The 23,205-nt window shown below is 39.7% G+C and overlaps 1 protein-coding gene across 15 annotated transcripts in view; it reads right to left on the bottom strand.

Moving 5' to 3' along the window:
- The window catches only part of htt.L (huntingtin L homeolog), a 132,459-nt gene that overhangs the window by 83,186 nt on the left and 26,068 nt on the right, over positions 1-23,205 (bottom strand). For 2 of the 15 annotated variants that reach the window (XM_041587681.1, XM_041587684.1), the window contains exons 7-15: positions 22,776-22,917; positions 20,773-20,951; positions 18,627-18,831; positions 14,641-14,679; positions 12,988-13,035; positions 7,707-7,787; positions 5,678-6,021; positions 2,494-2,620; positions 479-615 (exon numbers count right to left, since the gene is read on the bottom strand). In XM_041587681.1, the coding sequence (XP_041443615.1) occupies positions 479-615; positions 2,494-2,620; positions 5,678-6,021; positions 7,707-7,787; positions 12,988-13,035; positions 14,641-14,679; positions 18,627-18,831; positions 20,773-20,951; positions 22,776-22,917 (1,302 nt within the window). Of the gene's footprint in view, positions 1-478; positions 616-2,493; positions 2,621-5,533; positions 5,645-5,677; positions 6,022-7,706; positions 7,788-12,987; positions 13,036-14,640; positions 14,680-18,626; positions 18,832-20,772; positions 20,952-22,775; positions 22,918-23,205 lie in introns of those variants that run through there. The other 13 variants (XM_041587686.1, XM_041587689.1, XM_018228289.2 and 10 more) reach the window with 11 other exon arrangements.

Genomic DNA, 23,205 nt, shown 5'->3' with positions numbered 1-23,205 from the left:
TAGTGGAAATGAGATTTTACCATGCGATAAACAGGTTCCCTCTTAGGAGGAAGCAGGAGGATTCTAACAACATAGTTTAGGATTGATTCATGGCTTTTGTGTATTATATAGTGAATAAAGTACCCCCTTTTGTAAAATATAAGGATATTATAAGTTACCGAGGAGTTTCATGACCATATAAAAACACGAGGCCGAAGGCCGAGTGTTTTTATACAGGTCATGGAACTCCGAGGTAACTTCTAATATCCTCATATTTTGCAACTGGGGGTACTTTATTTATTATAATACACAAGTTTCGGTGAGTCATGTGACAGAAATGACATCAGAACTCACAGTTTATAACTGATGACATCAGAACTCACCGTTTATAAGGATATAATTTACAGGATATTCATGGCTTTTGTGTATTATATAATAATAATTCTAATGATTTAGCTGACGATATATATATATATTAATCCTAAACTATGCTACTCACAACAGTAATCCAACTTACTTTGTTTTCCAGATCACCAGGATCCACAGATTCTTCTTTGGGCACAAAGCGTTCCACACTACTGTCTGAGGACTGTCTGCTATGGCCCATGGTTTTTAAAAGATGAGTTTGATTCAGACCTTTTGAAAAAAAGAAAAGAAAGTTATAAAGACAGCTTGGATGGACAATGAAAGTAATTATATAGAGCCACAACTATAATATAGTTCTTCAAACCCTAGATCTCAATAGCCTAGAGAATACACCCCAAGTTTAATGATATTCTTACTTGAGAAGAAATTAGCAGTTGACCACAAACAGGTGGAAATTTTTACTAATAAACAGTAACACACAGTCTGACTTTTCCTCTAATGTTATGCTAACTGCCCAATAGTTTTGGGTTTCTACTCAAATGACTCTCAGGCCCTGATTAGTGGAAAGGCCACCAAGGCCCGGGCCTAGGGCAGCAGGATTTTAGGGGTAGGCATGCTGCCCAACCACACCACATTCATTCGGAAACACTGGGGATGCGCAGGTGATATGATAGTTTTTTAAATTTGCCCAGTGTTGATAAATGACCCCCCCAGTATTATGTTCAATTATACCACAAGAATGCAGTGAGAACCTTTTACTATAAAATAAATTTTGCCGGCTCTAATCCCTCTAACTTCCCTTAAATTTATTCTGAAGCACAACACTGTTAAAGCGCTCAAAAATCTATAGGGCCGAAACAAAACATTAAACTATAGCTCACCAAATTGGAGAGTTGACCTGGGTGTAAAAACCCCAGGTCCGACACTTTGAGTTGATCAATTGAACTTTAAATGCATTGAAGTCAGCAACAATCGCACTTACCAAGTCCGGCAAATGGCCCGGGTGCCGTGCCCTGAACCCGTCGCTTAGGCAAAGTATAGCGTCAAAAATTGTACACGCACTCCTGCGGCCAACGGGTGAGGATGAAAACTAAGCTTTATTCCATTCTGTTAAAAATTACACACTTTTTAACAGAATGGAATAAAGTTCCGTTTTTATCCTCACCGGTTGGCCGCAGGAGTGCGTGTACAATTTTTTAAGAAACTTTTACTATGCTTAAACTGCACACTGCATGAGATAACTAGCAAGATAACATTATAACGGGGGTAAGTGATCCTGCCAAATATGAGTTGACCTGTGGAAATAATCACCCCAAAGGACTCAAAAGAAGTGGAACTTCTCAAAAAGTTAGGGGCAGCTCTGGATCATTGGTATTGGCGCAAGATCATTCCACACAACATGCTAAATTGCACCAGGGCACTAAGCCAACTGTGTCCTCAGTTGCTATGGGTTGCTGTGGGTATAATGATTAAAACAATTTAAAGGGACATTGTCATGAGAAAACATTTTTTTTCAAACACATCAGTTAATAGTGCTGCTCCAGCAGAATTCTGCACTGAAATCCGTATACTTAAAGCTCAAACTGATTTAATTTTGAAATCTGACATGGGGCTAGACATAGTGTCAGTTTCCCAGAAGCCCCCAGTCATGTGACTGGTGCTCTGATAAACTTCAGTCACTCTTTACTCCTGTACTACAAGTTTGAGTGATATCACCCCCCTCCCTTCTCCCCGCAGCCTTACTACAGAACAATGGGAAGGTAACCAGATATCTGCTCCCTGGTAGATATAAGAACAACACTCAATAGTGCCTCTGTGAGGCGACTTCGGAAATCCGAATCTATCCCACCGGCGATTCGTTAGTTACCCGCAATAGAAGGGCAACAAATTTCCCCCACTGCCACTAGTCTATAATTCCATGTCCCACTGCGACTCCTTCAGTTACATTGAGTAAAAGAAACAATAGCCTGTCTGAAAGCAGTTCCATCCTAAAGTGCTGGCTCTTTCTGAAAGTACATGACTAGTCAAAATGACCTGAGATTGCGCCTACACACCAATATTATAAGTTAAAAAAAATACACTTGCTGGTTCAGGAATGACATTTTATATGGTATATGTGTTAATTCAGTGTAAACTCCCATAACATACCTAAAGAGGATTTCCCAAAAGTTTCCCCAGCTTCTTCTTGGTGAAGAATAGCTCCTTCATCCTCCTCATCTTGCAGCTGTCCAATCTGCATCCCAGAATATTGATTTTCATCAGCAGCATCTAAAACCTGCATGAGAACACACACACCATGTGATAAGTAATACAGCATTGGCCCACACCTGTGCAGAACTAGTCTATAGTACTTGTGAAGATGTAAATGAATGACACTGCCCCCATCTGGAGCAGTATGTTTCAAACTATTGGGGATTTGAAGATGCAGCCTAACAACATCACGTATCAGGATTTCAAAGCTAAGCATACACTGCTCTTATTCTGAAAGGTTTACTGCCATGCCACCACAGATATGGAGCATAAGATGTGTTCAGATCATAAGAGATGGAATTTCTATGCATGTAGATGAAATATGAAAGCTGTAGCTGTGCTTGAAGCGGATTCAGTTACATGCTGCAGCATTTCTAACTACTAAATGCATCACTATAAAGCTAGTGATTTCGGAGATTCGCAATTGGAAGGAATAGCTGCTGATTAAAGGAGAAGGAAAGGCTAAAATTAAGTAAGCTTTATCAGAAAGGTCTATATAAATACACCAGTAAACCCTCAAAGTAATGCTGCTCTGAGTCCTCTGTCAAAAGAAACACCACATTTCTTTCCTTCTATTGTGTACTCATGGGCTTCTGTATCAGACTTCCTGTTTTCAGCTTAAACCTCCAGGGCTAGGGCTTGAGCATGCTCAGTTTGCTCCTCTCTCCCTCTCCCACTCCCCTGCCTGCTGTAATCTGAGCCCAAAACTATGAGTGAGTAGGGAGAGACTCAGGCAGGAAGTGATGTCACACCAAGCTAATATGGAAGCTATCCTAAACAAACAGAGAGTGCTTCTAGAGCTGTTTACTCAGGTATGGTAAAGCATTCTACAGAATAAATACAGTGTTATAACATGCACTATTTTGGCTAATCGATTAGCAATAAACTGCTTTGGTAGCTTTCCTTCTCCTTTAACGTGTAATTTCTTCCTTTAGTTGTAATAAACGGTCACAAACTGCTTGTTAATTGAATAAACATAATACATTCTATACAACTAAGTTACTAAAAGACAAATCGGGTACAATTAATGATGACTATAAATCTGGACAGTAGGAAGAAGGCCTTCCAATGTATGGGCTACAGGCAGCCCAATGACTACAAAGACCATAGGAACAGCTCTGCAGTCCATACCAAAGGGCTGCAAAGAGTTGAAAGCCACAGGACTCTAGCCTAATGGCTGATGGTTGGAGATCCAACATGCAGAACCAGGATAATTAAATCAAGACGTATGATTTTATACTATATTGACAGTTGCAATATTTATATTTGTTAATTTCAAAGAAAAACTTGGTGCAGAATGTGGTGGTGGAACACACATAACATTCAGCCAAAGATCCACTGGATGACCTTTTCTTTCTACATGGTGCCATGCCTTAGTAAAACTGTTATGTTTGCTTCAGAAACTCTACTATAATTTATATAAATAAGCTGCTGTGTTATCATGGGGGCAGCCACTAAAACACAGCATACACAGTAAATAACAGATAAGCCGTTTAGAATCACATTGTATACTATAGCACTTATCTATTATCTGCTGAGTATCCTGTGCCTTTTTTCCTTTTTCAGCATTGAATGGCTGCCCCCATGGCCTACACAGCAGCTTGTTTATATAGAACTATATAAATTGTGTTTCTGAAGCAAAAACACTAGTTTTACCAAAACAGCGCAACAGTACATTATATTTGAATTACTTTAAAACACTTTCATTGTTTGGTGTAACTGTTCCTTTAAGCCCGACTGCTCTACTAAAGGACAGACAATACCTGTGTACAGTTGGGGTTTTTTTTTTCACATCTTATATAGACTGATGTTTTTACATGTAAAATAAAATTAAATTCAAAATAAAAAATATATAAATCCCCTGTCTTGCGATACAATTCTTTAAGAGTATCCTCTTATTCTGTATGAATGTTTGATTGACCAAGCAGTATCAGAGATGCAAGAGAAGGTTAAGACAAAGTAAACTGGAGTGAAATGATCAACTGGATTTTTTCCTGTACATATATGATTTGTCACCCACCCAAACACAAAGGCTGATCAAATTTTATTATTATTCGTAGTTAAAGGGGAAATGAAAATTTAATATAAGCTTTTTCATACTGAAGTAAGAAACTTTCTAAATACGATCAATTAAAAATTGTGCATTGTTTCTGAAATAATCAAGTTTATGTTCACTATTCCTCTCTCAGCATCTGTTTCTCTTCATTCTGTCTTCAATCAGGAATTGGGTGTCAGATGAATGATCCAATATATCTTATAGGGGGGTTTCCTTTCCTGGAAGATGAATTAGAGCTCACTCAAATAACTGATTCCAGCACAAACAAAGTCTAACAAAATAACTGTCTTTTGTACAAATTCTGCATGTAGAGAGACATGATGTCTGGTGATTTTAGTAAACTCTAATACATCTTCTAGGTAAAAGGAGTCCCCCTAGAATATATATTGGATCACTCATCTGACACCGAACTGCGGAATGAAGACAGAATGAGGAGAAACAAATGCTGAGAGAGGGATAGTGAAGATAAACTTGATTATTTCAGAAACGGTACAGAATTTTTAATTGATTGGATTTAGAAAGTTACTTATTTTAGAATGATAAAGCGAATATTACATTTTCACAATAGTTCCCCTTTAAGGTAGCAGTATGTAAGAAGCATGATTGTCTTTAGGGCAACAACAGAAGAATGGAGTTTGCCACCATTTGTAAAACACTGAGACAATCTGGCATAATTATGGGAAAATGCCTTGTGACATGCGGCTAGGGCAGTAAACCTTGCAACATAAAGCAAAGAAGCAAAGCATGACTGATGGAAGGCATAAGGGCATTTACTGGTTGCCATTGCAGTTTTGTGATGCACCATGCATTTATCAGCAAAACTGCAGCAGCTGGGAGCATATGTAAGGTCATGCTCTCAGTTCTCAGGTACAAGCTGCTGACCTTTTCATTGCTAGTGGCTGAGAGTGAAAAGGAAGATGAGTAAGTAGATGTGTCCAAGTCTGGCCCTTCCATGGAAGAACTCTGAGACATGTCAGGCCCTTCTGTAGAAGACCGGGATCCCCCCTCTGCCCGCTGCACACTTACAATTTCAGAACTGTCCGAAGGGGTCACAGCAGAGTCTGGACCTTCCGTGGTGGTTTGTGAGCTGTCACTCACTGGAGAGGAAGCCTGAGTGGTTCCCTCATTCAGTTCCATATTTGGATCAGACTGAACAGTACTGATTTGGCTGGAACTATGACTCAGAATGTCCTCTTCATCCCCTTCGGTGACAGTGTTAGTCAGGTCTGAAGTGCTTATATCCACAGAGTCTGACTGCAGCGTGTGCTGAGATCGCGGCTGCTGTGTGATGATGTCATGAGATGGGGCGTCAAGATTTGCGCCGGCCGATGAGGTGGCGGTCACATCAGAAGTCACTTCATTCTTTGTAGCTGTGGGGGTAGAAGGGAAGTCAGTAAGAACACTGTGGACTTCTTTAGTTGTTGCTCAATCCTGCTGCCCTAGTTGATGCCCAATTAACTGTAAAACATACAGGTATTGGATTCTGGTAACCCGTTATCCAGAAAGCTCTGAATTATGGTTGCCGCCCATTCCAAAATTGCAAAAGTTATTCCCTTTTTCTCTGTAATGATAAAACAGTCCCTTGTGCTTGATAAATTAATCCTTATTGGAAGCAAAACCAGCCTACTGAGATTATTTATGGGGCAGACTTTTAAGTGAAAATTAAAATTTCAAATTAGAATTCCGAATGTTCTCGGTTTTTTATGGTCAAAACTGTCAAATTCGAGTAGGGAATTATTAAAATTAGATTAGAGTTTTTTTAAAAATTCAAATTCAATTTTCGAGATTTATCATACACTTTAAGAACTCCAATTCGACTATTCGCCACCTAAAACCTGCCAAATCGCTGTTTGAAAAACTCTAATCGAATTATATTTGAATTCAATTCAAGTTTGCGGGTCGATCCTTTGCACCCGACTTTGAAAAATTCGATTTTTTAAATAAATTTCAATTGGTCGAATTTCGAGTTCATCGGAGTTTTAAAAAACTCCCATGAACTTGAAATTCGACCCTTGGTAAATCTGCTCCTTAATTTTTAAATGATTTTCTGGTAGACTTAAAGGGGGTTCAACTTTAAGTTAACTTTGAGTATGTTATAGAATGGCTAATTCTAAGCAACCTTTCGTTTAGTCTTCATTTTTTATAGCTTTTGAATGATTTGCCTTCTTCTTCTGACTCCAGCTTTCAAAACAAAATAACAAGTGTAAGGCCACACATTTAGTGTTATTGCTACTTTTTATTACTCATCTTTCTATTTAGGCCTCTCCTATTCATATTCCAGTCTCTTATTCATATCAATGCATGGTTGCTAGTAGTGGTGTACTGGTCGACAATTTCTCGACCCGCTCCCGACCCTAAACCACCCCCTCCCAATTCGCACCAAGCCCAGGTCCACTGCTGCCCTCTTTTTATAGACCTGCGCCCGCAGTGAAGTCATAAAAGGGGTGTGGCAGGCGAAAGTCTATAAATTCTGACGCTGGAAGCCAGAATGGCTAGGTTGCAGGAGATGACCCGTCCGCGACCCGAAGGTTTTGTGCAGGAGTCGGCCCGAACCCGCCCGACCCACGAGTTTTGGGCCACACTGCACATCACTAGTTGCTAGGGTCCTTTGGACAATTCCAAATTGTTTCAGAATATCACTCTACATCACGGATCCCAAACCTTTATCAACATTGAGCAACATTCAAATGTAAAAAGAGAACTCAATTTTCCTGGTTGGTGCCAAATAGGGTTGTTTTTGCCTATTGGTAGCTCCTATGTAGAATGGCAGACTACAGGAGTCTCTGTTTGGCAGTACATATGTTTTTTATGCAACTAAAACTTGCCTTCAAGCCTGGAATTCAAAAATAATCACCTGCTTTGAGGCCACTGAGAGGAACATACAAGGGGTTGGTGAACAACATGTTGCTCACGAGCTACTGGTCGGGGATCACTGCTCTACATCATACTAACAGTTAACTCAAGATCCGTTCTCCAGAAAAACACAGGTCATGAGCATTCTGCATAACAGGTCCCATACCTGTATTCCAGTGCCCGGAACATGAGTATTACATACCAGCAAAAGGTGTAGCAGAGGCATCAGACTTGCCTTCTAAATCATCGTCTAAGCCTTCCTCTTCTCCCAAATGTATTTTGCCTATAGGAGAAACACATTTAACAAATAACACATTTTCTGTATCTATAAATCCTCAACATCTAGTTGGGACTAACAGGAGAAAGAGAAGAAAATTAAAGTGACGGTAAAGGACAAAGTTGGTGATGGGTTGGAAAATAAAGGAAAGAAAGAGATGGAGCTTGAAGGAAATAAGTGCTACAAACAAAGCAAGGGGACTACAAAATGCAGACAAATGCATATCTACTGGTAAATAAGTCATGGAAAAAGTCATATCTCCTAAATGCAACGGCATTTATGTAACATACTCTGGGCAAGTAATCCATATCAGTTCTTAGCCTTCTAATCACTGCTAGTCAATAACCGCAGTAGCCATAACCTTAATCCACCCTTGGAATCTATAAATCCACACAGCGAAGTGGTTTATGCACAAAAACTGTGAAGCCATCTTTATTAAACTCAAATCAACTATAGGCGTAACATGGTGAGTATGAGGACAAAAAACAAGCAATGCTGGCACACATAAGCAAAACAATTATTCACCTACACATTATAATAATTATAATAAAAAAATAATGAGAGTGCAAAACACTTGGACAAGCAACATTTTATACTGGGGTTGTGTTTTACCACACTGCTATTTAAGTAAGATCAAGTAAAAAAGGCACTAGGTTTGCCCAGGGCCAGTAACCCATAGCAACCAATCAGCAGGTAGCATTTACTAGTCATCTGTTTAAATACAAGAATTTTTATTGGTTGTCATGGGATACTACTCCTGGGCAAACTTAGTGCCTTATATGTGGGAAATGATATTATTATCTTTATTCCCCCCCATTGCAATTGCCTTTCAGTTGTTTACTTCTGGTTTGACATTCAGGTAAGCGTTTAATATATGGACTGCTGCATTCTATGTATAAGGGGCATATTTATCAAGGGTCGAAGTGAATTCGAGGGAACTTTCGAAGTAAAAAAATTCGAAATTCAAAGTAATTTTTTGTATATTTCGACCATCGAATAGGATACTACGACTTCGAATTTACTTCGACTCGAGGTAAAAATCATTTGACTATTCGATAATCGAAGTACTGTCTCTTTAAAAAAACTTTGACTTCAATACTTCGCCAAATTAAACCTGCCGAAGTGCTATGTTAGCCTATGGGGAGCTTCTACAATCAATAAGTCTTTACACATCGAAGTAAAATCGTTCGATCGTACGCTAAAATCGTTCAAAACTAACGATTTTACTTTGATCGTTCGAATGCAAAATTCCGTGAAAAATCCTTCGACTTCGATATTCGTAGTATTTTAATTAGATGGTCGAATTCCTAAGTATTTTTTACTTTGAAATTCGACCCTTGATAAATCTGCCCCTGTGGGGCAAATTCACTAAGATTCGTAGTTGCGCCAGGCGCAACTTCGCCGCACTTTGCCAGGCGTAGTTTCGCCAGCGCTCCGTATATTCACTAAAATCCGAAGTTGCGCACAGGGGTAGCATAAGGTTGCGAAGTTGCGCTAGCGTTGATTTGCTAAGCAAAGTTACGCTAGCGATGGTTAATTTGCATATATCGCCAAATTCAAATTTCAATGGATGAATACGTAGAATCACTACAAATGCCTGGGAAACCTTCAAAACATAAAATATTTTTTTTTTTTTGCCCTACACATGTGCCCACTGTATAGTTAAGTTGCCATGAGTTAGGAAATGTAGGGGGGAAGGAGGGGAGCCCCAAAAAATTTTCTGATCTTTTTCAGCCTATCACCCATAATATAGAAAAAACGCCAGCGTTTTTGGGACTTAGAAAAAATGTGAACTTTTTTTGAAGCAATCCCTATCTACTCTATTTCGCTTCGTCTGGTCTGAGGTGGCGAAGGAAGTCTAGCGTAAAAGGTAGCGTTCAGTACAAGGCGCGCGTTAGTGAATTTGCGTAGTTACATCCGTAGCGAAAATTCGGCAGGCGTAAGGGTGCGAAGTAACACTAGCAAATTAACGCCAGCGTTAGGCGCTTCAGCGCATAGTGAATTTGCCCCTAAATGTCTTAACTATTAAAATCTTAAATAATGAAAGGAAAGTTCATTCTACCCGACTTTCCTACATGCATTAATGCATTCATTAAACATTAACAATTGTTGTTTTTTTTTCAAATGTAATTTAAAGGGGTGGTTCACCTTTCAGTCAACTTTTAGTTAAAAGTTAACTCAAAGGTGAACAACCCCTTTCAAGCCGTATTGGTTTGTCCATTATGCACCGCTGTTTTTCTCCCTTGAAACGCTGTATCAGATCTAGCTAAAGGGGGCCATACACAGAGAGATCCACTCACTTGGCGAGCGGATCTCTCTCCCATATGCCCACCTTGAGGGGGGGGGCGATATCGGCTGATCTGATCGTGGGCCCTACATTTAGGGGGTTATTTACTAAACCCCGAATGCAAAAATCCCGAAAAATTCACAATTTTTTCAGAATTTATTAAACCGCGAGGATGGAAAAGTCAGAATCAGAAAATCTGGCATCTCAGACCTGTCGAGGTTGCATATAAATCAATGGGAGAAGTCCCATTAATTTTTTTTAATGTGCACTGGGTTTCGGGTGAAAAATCCGAAAAAATCATGAAAATCAGATTTTTTTTCCCCGCAAGGCAAATTTTGGGGAAAAGTGAATAATAAATAAGTGCAAAAAACCCGAGCGGATTTGATCTGAGTTTGTAACAGAAAATACTGAGATAAATTCGGACTTTGATAAATAACCCCCTAAGTGTATCGCTATCTATATATATTAATATATTGATACCTTACATATCATGCACCCAAGCACAGCTTTATTATGTAAAAAAACAGACATTATCTTCAACACAATTTCAACTATGTACTGGGATAATGACAGCTGCAAAGCAGACTCTTGCAAGAACATGGAAAACAAAACAGATCTCCATTGAAGCCACCAAACACAAAAGTAGATTGCATTTTGGCCCAAAAGAATATGTGCTGTGTCCTAATAGATTCCCATCAACAATCCTTATGATTATGGACCCCCTGGGTAGTACAGGTACAGGATCCCTTATCCGGAAACCCGATATCCAGAAAACTCCGAATTACGGAATGGCTGTCTCCCATAGACTCCATTTTATCCAAATAATCCAAATTTTTTAAAATGTTTTCCATTTTCTCTGTAATAATAAAACAGTAGCTTGTACTTGATCCCAACTAAGATATAATTAATCCAAACTACGGAAAGATCTGTTATCCAGAAAAACCCAGGTCCCGAGCATTCTAGATAACAGGTCCCATGGCTGTACCACAGCAATGAAGAGAGATTACACATCACTGCATATTCCATTTTTCTACTAGAAATTCGGATAATTTAGTGCAGGGCAATACAACTGCACTCTCAACTAGTGATCCCCTTTTATCCTCCCAAATCCAATAAGTGACCCTGAGCAGAGGAAAACATGATCAGATGGAGATAAAACCAGAGAAAGGGGAGCAGGCAAAGGACTTTTCTTCTGCTTTCTTGGAATCAATAGAAAGTGGTATAACATACCTCCCAACATTTTGGAAATAAGATACTCTAATTTTTGTTTGTAAAATAGTTATATCAAACCTGCGGGCGTAAACAGCCTCTTCTGAACAGTGAAGCTCAAAAAAAATAAATTTCTCATATTTTTTTCTCATAGAAATAGAAAGAGGGACAAAAAGATTTGCCGCATTCTGTGCAGCAAAATTTTTGTGACCACACCCATTTTTGTAGCCACACCCCCCCAACTACCATTTTCATTTTACAAAATTTAAGCTGCAAGTCACAGTTTCCCCAAGAGACCTGCTCATCTTAAATTGTTACAATTGTTTCTTTGCTTATCTTAGTTGCAATTGTTTCTGTGCTTTTCTTACATTTTTACAAAAGTATCTAAGTGCAGCTGCCACATATCCTGTGCTCCTTGCCAAAAGCCAATTGAAGTGAACTGTTGGGTAAAAATGTTATCCCCAACCAAAGGTGTGGGCTAATAGAGCCCGCATTCCGGTTGGGGATAACAGTATTTTTATTTAAAAAATGCCCCCCGCCAACGCTAGGCTCCCCGCACCGGGAGCTCCCGCTGTGAGCAACCTGGTCTGGTCACTCGCATGAACATAATGAAAAGCTGCCCCTATTTGCTCATTATCCGCATGTGCGTGACGTCACATGAGCGTTATGCACATGTGAGTGACACAACATGGCTACTTGCACTGGGAGCTCCAACCCGGTGAGGGCAGCCTAGCACTGGCAGGGGCATTTTTTCTTTAAAAAACTACTGTTATCCCCAGCCGGAATGCAGGCTCTATTAGCCAACACCTTTGGTTGGGGATAACATTTTAACCTATCAGGTGCCCTTTAAGTTAGAAACGTTATATCTTTTTCTGGCAATTGAAAATACTACACCATATTTTGTTCCTGCTTTTTTGCTTTCTCCATTTGCTTTAGGCGCTGTTCTACAAGAAAACATATTTTTTGGAATATTTTTCTTCTTTTTTTGACATTTTTGTACAGTTGAGAGACTGAAAGAGAACGGCAGAGGGGAGATAATCTAAAGGGCCAACTATTCCTTTATTGTTGTATATTGTTTTATCTTTTTCTGGCTGTTCAGTGCAGGAGATCAAAGAGAAAAAAACAGGACAGTTGGGAGGTATGGTATTATTCTTGAGGATGCATGCTTCTTGTACTAAGGTCACCAGCAGTGGTTAAACATCCAGTCTCTTGAAATTAGGGATGCACCGAATCCAGGATTCGGTTCGGGATTTGGACAGGATTTGGATTCAGCCGAATCCTTATGCCTGGCCGAACCGAATCCAAATCCTAATTTGCATGGGCAAATTAGGGGCGGGGAGGGAAATTGTGTGACTTTTTGTTGCCAAACAAGGAAGTAAAAAATCTTTTCCCCTTCCCACCCCTAATTTGCATATGCAAAATAGGATTTGGATTTGGTTCGGTATTCGGACGAATCCAAAGTAGTGGATTCGGTGCATCCCTTCTTGAAATATAACTGAAAGGCACATCAGGTTAAATCATTTTAGAATGAAAAATAAATACTACGATTATCAAAGCAGCTGACAGCATTACCATAAAGAGATTCTATTTATTATTATGTAGACTGAAAATTACATGGCTGGATCCTGCCAACCCACAGACACAAGGAAACACGGACAAAGCTGAGGGATGGAGCAGGACAATGATTTGCTAAGACTGAAGATGGATCACCTTTTTGTTTCCTTGCAAGTACAGGGCTGCAGGTAGAACTCCCACCAGCTGAAAAATCACAGATAAAAAGATAGAGATGAGATAAAAGGACAGAAAAGATAAAGAACAGGGCAGCAATCAAGTCAAGAGGGAAGGGAGATCATGGTGGGGAAACATGTTCTCAAATGAGTCCCATAGAAACATAAGATACGGCCATTAGGGGTGGCACTGACAGCTATGAGTAAGCTATAAGCAAGCTATGAGTAAGCTACGAGTAAGCTATGAGTAAGCTATAAGCAAGCTATGAGTAAGCTACGAGTAAGCTATGAGTAAAGGTGGCCATACACGGGCCGATAAAAGCTGCCGACAGACCGTGTCGGCAGCTTATTGGCCCGTGTATGGGGGCCCCCGACGGGCTTCCCCGATCGAGATCTGGCCGAAAGTCGGGCAGATCTCGATCGGATGGGATTAAAAATCCCGTCGGATCGCGGCCACATCTGTTAGTTGATGTGGTCCCGCGATCCGACCGCCCGTTTGGCGAACGCTAGGATCCGATCGTTGGGCCCTAGGGCCCACGATCGGATCAGCCCGATATTGCCCACCTCAAGGTGGGCATATCGGAGGGAGATCCGCTCGTTTGGCGACATCGCCAAACGAGCGGATCTCTCCATGTATGGGGACCTTAAGCTATAAGCAAGATATGAGCAAGCTAAGAGAACTGTTCAGGATGATGGCACACCCCCTAAGCCACTGCCCCGTATAGGCAAAGGTAATACAATTAACATTAAAGCATTTAAAATCTTAAAAGGATTAAGACACAATGGCAGTTTAGTACAAAGCAGAATCTGCAAGCAAGAATTATATTTAAAGCCATGCAAGGATAACAATCATTCATATAAACATTCAACAATCAGTAGCAAAGGTTCTTCCACATAGGTGCAACATATGCCTTTTAGCCAGTTGGCTTTTGGTTACGACTGACTTGCTAAGCATTATGGGAACAGCACTTCTGTAACAGACACTACAGGAATGTATAATTGTCTCCAGTCCTGAGGAATCTCTGATTACAGAATGAAATATATAAAAGCCGTGTGCTCCTTTTCCCCTACAGATGGACTAAACTTGAGCCAAAGCAGCATTTTTCAAATACACTTGCATTGTGTACTCTTAGAAAGGGTTGTTCTCCTTTAAATTAACTTTTAGTATGATGTAGAGAGTGATATTCTGAGACAATCTGTAATTTGTTTTTGAGTTATTTAGCTTTTTATTCAGCAGCTCTCCAGTTTGCAATTTCTGCTGGTTGCTAGGGTCCAAATAACCCTAGTAACCGTGCACTGATTTGAATATGAATAGGAGAGGACCTGAATAGAAAGATGAGTAATAAAAAGTAGCAATAACAATACATGTGTAGCCTTACAGAGAATTTGTTGGGGGTCAGTGACCCCCATTTCAAAGCTGGAAAGAAAAAGGCAAATAATTAAAAAAACTATAAAAAAAATAATGAAGACAAATTGAAAAGTTGCTTAGAATTGGCCATTCTATAAAAGACTAAGAGTTAACATAAAGCTGAACCACCCCTTTAAATCCCTAAAGGCTGACCACAGACGTGTGCAGCAACATTTAGCACTGAAGGAGCAAATGAGAGAACATGACACAGAACAGTATGTCTCCTACCTATACAAGAAGGTCTGGTACACTTGGGCAGCACCGTGTCTGAAATAAGCAGCACAGACATTTGTAGCTTTGCGATCCATCAAACATTCACGTTATATGTCCCTAACAGCACCAGCACACCCTTGCAGTTTCTGGCTTTTTGGGTTGGAAACATATGGGCTTATGGCGTTGGTTGGAGACATATGGGCTAATGGGTTGGTTGGATACATATGGGCTTATGGGTTGGATGGAAACATATGGGCTTATGGGTTGGTTGGAGACATATGGGCTTATGGGTTGGTTGGAGACATATGAGCTTATGGGTTAGTTGGAGACATATGAGCTTATGGGTTGGTTGGAGACATATGGGCTTATGGGTTTGTTGGAGACATATAGATTTATGGGTTGGCTGGAAACATATGGGCTTATGGGTTGGTTGGAGACATATGGGCTTATGGGTTGGTTGGAGACATATGGGCTTATGGGTTGGTTGGAGACATATGGGCTTATGGGTTGGTTGGAGACATATGGGTTGGTTGGAGACATATGAGCTTATGGGATTGTTGGAGACATATAGATTTATGGGTTGGCTGGAAACATATGGGCTTATGGGTTGGTTGGAGACATATGGGCTTATGGGTTGGTTGGAGACATACGGGCTTATGGGTTGGTTGGAGACATACGGGCTTATGGGTTGGTTGGAGACATACGGGCTTATGGGTTGGTTGGAGACATATGGGCTTATGGGTTGGTTGGAGACATACGGGCTTATGGGTTGGTTGGAGACATACGGGCTTATGGGTTGGTTGGAAAGTTATGGGCTTATGTGTTGGTTGGAGACATATGGATTTATGGGTTGGTGGAAACATATGGGCTAATGGGTTGGCTGGAAATTTATGGGCTTCTGGGTTGGTTATGGGTTTATCGGTTGGTCGAAGACATATGCACTTATGGGTTGGTTCCAGATATATGGGCTTATGGGTTTGTTGGAAACTTATGGGCTTATGGGTTGGTTGGAAACTTATGGGCTGGTTGGAGACATATGGGCTTATGGTTTGGTTGGAAACTTATGGGCTAGTTGGAAACTGATGGGCTTATGGGTTGGTTGGAAATTTATGGGCTTATGGGTTGGTTGGAAACTTATGGGTTTCAAGCGTGACTGCTCGGATGTCAGCAGAGAAAAGAGAATTGTCTGTCAGCCAGTTACAAGGACCACACTTGTCAGAATGAGAGCAAAAATGTTTCTCAACGATTTTACAGTAATGAGGTAGTTCACCTTTACCTTCCTTGGCACTGACCATGGCAGCAACAGAGCATTGTTTTGTGAGGCTACAATTTTATTATGATTTTTTTTTTTTTGCGAATTATTTTTATATTCATGCTTTAGTCATCTTCCAGTATCACATTTCATTCAAACCAATATCTGGTTGCTTAGATAAACTGAAGCCTAGCAACCAGACAGCCAATGAAATTCCAAACTAAAGAACGGTTAAAAGAAAAAAAGCTATATCATCTAAAAAACACTGAATAAAAAAAAAAAACAAGACCAATGGCAATTTATTATAGAAAATCATTCTCTGTATGATATGAAAAGATTATTAAAAGATGACCTACCCCTTTACAGCTCTATTGTCTGATTGTTTTCGGTTACCAGCAAACTGTGATGGGGAGCCCCATTTATCTAAGGATGTGCATGCTTTTGTACCCCTTACTGCTCTTGCACTTGCATCCCCGGGTTGTGTAAAAGGAGCCGTTATAAATCAAAAAAATATGTGGACACCTGCACTTTACTGCTAAAACAGCCTTTAGCCTCTGCTTTATTGACCAGGCTTTCCACTAGGGATGCACCGAATCCAGGTTTCGGTTCGGGATTCGCCCTTTTTCAGCAGGATTCGGCCGAATCCTTCTGCCAGGGCGAACCGAATCCTAATTTGCATATGTAAAATAGGTAATCGGAGGGAAATCACGTGACTTTTTGTCACAAAACAAGGAAGTAAAAAATATTTTGCATATGCAAATTAGGATTCGGTTCGGTATTCAGCTGAATCTTTCGAGAAGGATTCGGGGGTTCGGCCAAATCCAAAATAGTGGATTCAGTGCATCCCCTACTTTCCACTAGATGTTGGAACATTGTTGATAGGATTTGCTTTCATTCAAAATTGTGTAGTTGGTCACCAGTATTGGGGATCAGGCCTGGCATGCATTCTCGTTCCAGTTCATCCCATAGGTTTTCAGTTGGGTTGAGGTCAGTTCTCTGTGCAGTCCAGTCAAGTTCTTCCACTGCCATATCAGCAAACCTATTCAACATGAACCTTACTGTGTGCATGAGGTTATTCTTTCACTGAAACAGCGAGGGCCTTCCCCAAAATGTTGCCACAAAGTAGATTTGGCTACCTTTATTGGCAATGATGGCTGTGGCTTAGGCACACTAATAAAAGGGGTATCTTCATAGTTTTGCTATGAATGCACTGAGCAACTGTATATTAAATAAAATAAATTTAACAAAATAGTGCAGGTAGGGTTCTACGTTTGATTGCACATATTGATAATTTTCATTGGTCCTTTACCTGTAACCACTATCATCACAATAATCTCCAGGCTAATGATAGCATGATGCGCTCAGACACAATTCAGAAGCAGTACACAACTGCACACGTTGGAGTAAACTTTTCATTACATTTATATAGTATTGTGGGTGTGGCTTTTTAAGAGATTTTACAATAAGGACTGAGATAAAAGAAGATGCATTGTCATCTTATCAAGCTCAACCAATATTCCACCCCAACATCCATACTGAAACCTTAATAAACACAGACTTCTGCATGCTTCCCCATTAATTATATTACTAGCAACAGGATAGGGAAGAAAAAACTTCTGAATACTCACAGTAGAGTACAAGCTCTTTAGGGAATGGTAAGAACTTGTGGGGCTCATGTGCAACTGCCCTAAATGATTACTAATCCTCAAACAGTCTGCAGTTGTTTTAAAGGACAAGGAAAGTTATACTAAATAAGTAGCTAGAAACGTTGTACATTATGTTTTGTGCTTCTGTACCAGCCCAAGGCAACCACAGCCCTTTAGCAGTAAAGATCTGTGTCTCCAAAGATGCCCCAGTAGCTCCCCATCTTCTTTTCTGCTGATTCACTGCACATGCTCTGTGCTGCTGTCACTTACTGAGCTTAGGGGCCCACTCACAATATACAGTACACATAGAATAGAAATGTCACAATATAAGGCTGATTAGTAATTAATACAGATAATTACTACATGGCAGCACAGAAACCAGTGCAATTAGCATCAGAATTTAATAATCAGCCCTGTAGCATCAGTTTATATTACAGACCAACCTCATTTTCTGCTGGATAATTAGTGACGAGCCCTAAGCTTAGCTTCTCAACAGCTGCTCAGAGCCCACTGAGCATGTGAGTGTCACAGACACTTTCCAAGATGGTGACCCCCTGTGACAAGTTTGAAGTCCTGGATCATTGCTGCTATTGACAAGCTGAAACTTTAGGCTGGTGCAATAAGTTCAGTTTATAAAATATTTCATTTTTAGGTCTATTCATTTTTAAGGTTTAGTTTTCCTTTAAGGAAAAAAAAATATTATATATACATATATATGGAAGAGTGCAGCATATGGTCTGTTTTAGACTAATTCCAAGGGAAGCTGAACCTGATATCAGGAAGATGGGTGTGATGTCTAAGGCTAATGTCACATAGGCCTGAAACTACAGCCTGCTGAAAACATTGGCCATGAATCAGTCCCTATGCCTGTGCCCGGGCCAACACAATGGATCCGGCTACAGGCAAGGTAACTGGCTGATTCTCGGAAATTAGCCTAACACTGTTCTAGCAGAAGATCCCGGGCAGCAGTGTGACCTAAAACATTAAAAGACAATCCGATTCTGATTGATAAAAATTAGAGTGTGTTGGACCTTTTCTCGGAAACATATAAGCACATAATACAATTGCAATAATAAATAGAGCAATTTAAATTGCTAACTCACCTATTAATTCCACTATACTTCCACTCCGGCTCCTGCTGTATGGCTCATCTCTGCAAACGCTGACCTGCTCTATACTCCCAGGTGTGGTCAGCACATGGAGCAGATCCAGAGGAGTTGTTCTAAATATCTGCTGCAGCAACTCCAGAGAACCAGTCACAACATTGTGATCCCTGTGCTGCGTATAATGCAAGGTCAACTCATATATCTAAATTTGCAAACAAGAACATGAAAGAGTTTTAGGAGCCGAGGTTACAGAAGATCCTATTTATTACAACCTTACTTTCCTGCTAGTAAATAAGGTAAGAAAATATAGTCAAAGTAGGTATACAGTGGAAAAGACTCCTCCACCACATCAAACACAAGTGGGTTTGCAACGATAAAGTCAAGCATTTCTCTCTAGGTAGTTTTTAAGTCAAAGACGTTCCATCTCAAAAGCGACGCATAAAGCAAAGTTCATACTGTATCTATGGGACAGAATAGCAGAAATGGTGGGGAGTCAATTGTGCTTTATTCCTAAGACAACAGAATTATTTTTAAAGGACAAGGACAGAATTATTTTTAAAGGACAAGGAAAGTCTAAAATAGAATAAGGCTAGAAATGCTGTATTTTGTATGCTAAACATAAGCATGAACTTACTACACCACAAGCCTAATCAAACAAATAATTTATGCTTTCAAAGTTGGCTACAGGGGGCTGTCATCTTGTAACTTTGTTAAACATCTTGGCCTGACCCTGACCCTGCACATGCTCAGTGTGGTCTGGGCTGCTTAGGGATCGTCATAAACAAAGCTGCTTGAGTTCTGCATGGCTGGGAAGTAAGGCGGGGGCTCCCCCTGCTGTTCATAAGTATGATTGTTTCCCTGCTCAGCAGTTAGGGACCATCTGACAATTCCTATCCACAGCAGTAAATGAAGGGAGAATTTCACTGCATACAGTCAGGTTTCTTATAAAAACATTTTTTAATTAAAGTATATTGGAGAAAGGTTTATTTTTCATTAAAGAATGTAAAAATGGGATTTTATTTTTTTGCCTTTCCTTGTCCTTTAAAGGGGAACTATCTTGAAAATCAACATTTAGGGGCACATTTACTATTGGTCGAATATCAAGGGTTAATTAACCCTCGATATTCGACCCTCAAAGTTAAATCCTTTGACTTCAAATAGGATTTAGCGCAATTCGTTCGATCGAACGCTCGAAGGAATTATCGTTTGATCGAACTATTAAATCCTTCAAATCGAACGATTCAAAGGATTTCAATCCATCGATCGAACGATTTTCCTTCGATCAGAAATTTCCCCATAGGCTAACATTGGTGCTCGGTAGGTTTTAGTTGGCGAAGTAGGTGGTCGAAGTTTTTTTTAAAGATACAGTACTTCGACTATCGAATGGTCGAATAGTCTAATGATTTTTAGTTCGAATCGATTCGAAGTCGTAGTCGAAGGTCGAAGTAGCCAAAAAAAACCTTCAAAATTCTAAGTATTTTTTATTCGAATCCTTCACTCGAGCTAAGTAAATGTGACCCTAAATATAAGCTTCAGCATACTAAAATAAGACGTTTTCTAGATTAAAAATTCTGTTCTGTTTCTTAAATAATCCGGTTTATTTTCACTATTCCTCTCTCAGAATCTGTTTCTCTTCATTCTCTCTCTTAATGCAGCAGTTGGATGCTAGATTCACACATTGACAGTAAGATCCAATATATCTTATAGGGGGGCTCCTTTTGCCTAGAAGATGTATTAGAGCTCACTCTATTAAAATCACCAGACATCATGTCTCTCTACGTGCAGGCAGTTATTTTGTTAGATTTTGTTTGTACTGGAATCAGTTATTTGAGTGAGCTCTAATACATCTGCTAGGAAAGGAAATCTCACCCTTTAAGATATATTGGATCTAACTGTAAATGAATATCTGACACCCAACTGCTGCATGAAGACAGAATGAAGAGAAACAGACGCCGACAGAGGGATAGTAAAGATAAACCTGATTATTTTAGATGCAGAATATTTGATTGTATTTAGAGATTTCTTCAGTTTGATGAAGCTTATACAAAATTGTCATTTTCGTGATAGTTCCCCTTTAAAAATGCCATAAAAATCACATCCCTTATCAGCTAGTTCACGAGATATTATTTACAGAGAATATTACCTGTATAAGCTGCTCAGCGGAAGGAGAAATATCCGCCTCTTTCTGTGTTACCCCAAAGCTGCCTTTCAGACTTGTATCTTTCACCTGCTGTTGTAGTAGTGGTATTAGGTACCGTAGTGTTAGTAAAACTCCCAGAATTAAAAGGGTCGGGTGTTCATCCTCGACAGGGACAAGAAGACCTGGGAAAACATTTCCAGAAAGAGATCAACAACATTTTAAATTTCAATAGCTCAGGGCAATAGATTACCATCTTACCACAGTAACAAAGAAGTCTATTACAAGAGGCTGCTGCAGTTCATTGGTTTGTGTTGTATCATTTATCATTTGGGATGTCAGTCAGCATCATGGCAATCAAACTAGAAAGGTAATTTTACAAACAGGAAAAATAAACCCTAGTACAGCAGTGGCTTCTTAAAGGAAAACTATACCCCCAAAATGAAATGAGTTTATATCAAACTAGTGGTATATTAAAGAATCTTACCAAACTGGAATATATATTTAAAGGAAAACTATACCCCCAAAATGAATACTTAAGCAACAGATAGTTTATATCAAATTGAATGACATATTAAAGAATCTTACCAAACTGGAATATATATTTACATAAATATTGCCCTTTTACATCTCTTGCCTTGAACCACCATTTCGTTACTCTATCTGTGCTGCCTCAGAGATCACCTGACCAGAAATACTACAACACTAACTGTAACAGGAAGAAGTGAGGAAGCAAAAGGCAGAACTCTGTCTGTTAATTGGCTCATGTGACCTTACATGTGGTTTGTATGTGTACACAGTGAATCTTACGATCTCAGGGGGCGGCCCTTATTTTTTAAAATGGCAATTTTCTATTTATGATTACCCAATGGCACATACTACTAAAAAAGTATATTATTATGATAATGGTTCATTTACATGAAACAGGGTTTTACACATGAGCTGTTTTACTCAGTATCTTTTAATAGAGACCTACATTGTTTGGGGGGTATAGTTTTCCTTTAAGTAAATATTGCCCTTTTATATCTGTTGCCTTGAACCACCATTTCATGATGGTCTGTGTGCTGCCTCAGAGATCACCTGACAAGAAATACTGCAGCTCTAACTGTAACAGGAAGAAGTGTTGGGAAATAAAAGACAAAACTCTGTCTGTTAATTGGCTCATGTGACCTAACATGTTTGATATGTTTGTGTGCACAGTGAATCCTACGATCCCAGGGGGCGGCCCTTATTTTTTTAAAATGGCAATTTTCTATTTATGATTACCCAATGGCACATTCTACTAAAAAAGTATATTATTATGAAAATGGGTTATTTACACGAAGCAGGGTTTTACATATGAGCGGTTTTATTCAATATATTTTTATAGAGACCTACATTGTTCTGGGGTTTAGTTTTCCTTTAATCTACAGTGGGTTACATATGGAGTATAATGGTGTAGGAATCATGGGTAAAGCTGTCATCAGTCTAAAGGGAATATCAATAATTTATTATAGGGATGCACCAAATCCACTATTTTGGATTCGGCTGAACCCCCGAATCCTTCGAGAAAAATTCGGCCGAATAGCAAACCAAATCCTAATTTGCATATGCATATTAGGGGTGGGATGGGAAAAACATTTTTTAATTCCTTGTTTTGTAACAGAAAGTCACACGATTTCCCTCCCTGCCCCTAATTTGCATATGCATATAGGTGGAAGGATTCAACGTAATCTGAATCCTGCTGAAAAAGGGCGGATCCTGGCCGGATCCAGAAGCGAATCCTGGATTCGTTGCATCCCTAATTTATTATGGCATGCTTTCAGAGCCTAACACAAGCACACCCTGCACTTGGCTACTGTTTAGTATTGGTTTCTTCAAGTGCAGACAGGACACCACCAATAAACACCAATAACAGCATCCCAGATATAGTGGCCCAAGAGAAAGTAGAATAACAAGCTCAGTCATTTGTCTCCTTAGCTTTATACATTTATAGATGGCTTAGAAAAGGTTGACATTGAACAGTTTACCCAAGAGTACGTTGAGAAGCCAAGTGTAGAAGTATTGAGTTCTTCGAGAATGTAGACAGATGCTCACTGCAGATCCAGCTGCTGTTCTGCGCATAGTGGGGGAACTAGATTTCAGATTTGCTACAAATGCTTTCAGAAGAACCTGGAAAGTGGCCAAAAAAAAGTATTATTTGTATATAAAAAAAAAAGCATTGACCTCTTGAATGTTAACATGCACAGTTACAACTGCTTGATAAAGCCTATCAAAAAGGGATAAACCCTGTCAAAAGAAACACTGCATTTCTTTCCTTCTATTGTGTACTCATGGGCTTCTGTATCAGACTTCCTGCCTTCAGCTTAAACCTCATTGCCCTGGGCAAAAGCATGCTCAGTTTGCTCTTCTTCCCCACCCCCCTCCCTTCTCTACTGTAATCTGAGCCCAGAGCAGGGA

This window comes from Xenopus laevis, chromosome 1L, assembly GCF_017654675.1.
Source record: "Xenopus laevis strain J_2021 chromosome 1L, Xenopus_laevis_v10.1, whole genome shotgun sequence".
NCBI lineage: Eukaryota > Metazoa > Chordata > Amphibia > Anura > Pipidae > Xenopus > Xenopus laevis.
The sequence above is the reverse complement of the archived record's forward strand: the minus strand, read 5'-3'. Positions and strand labels throughout refer to the sequence as shown.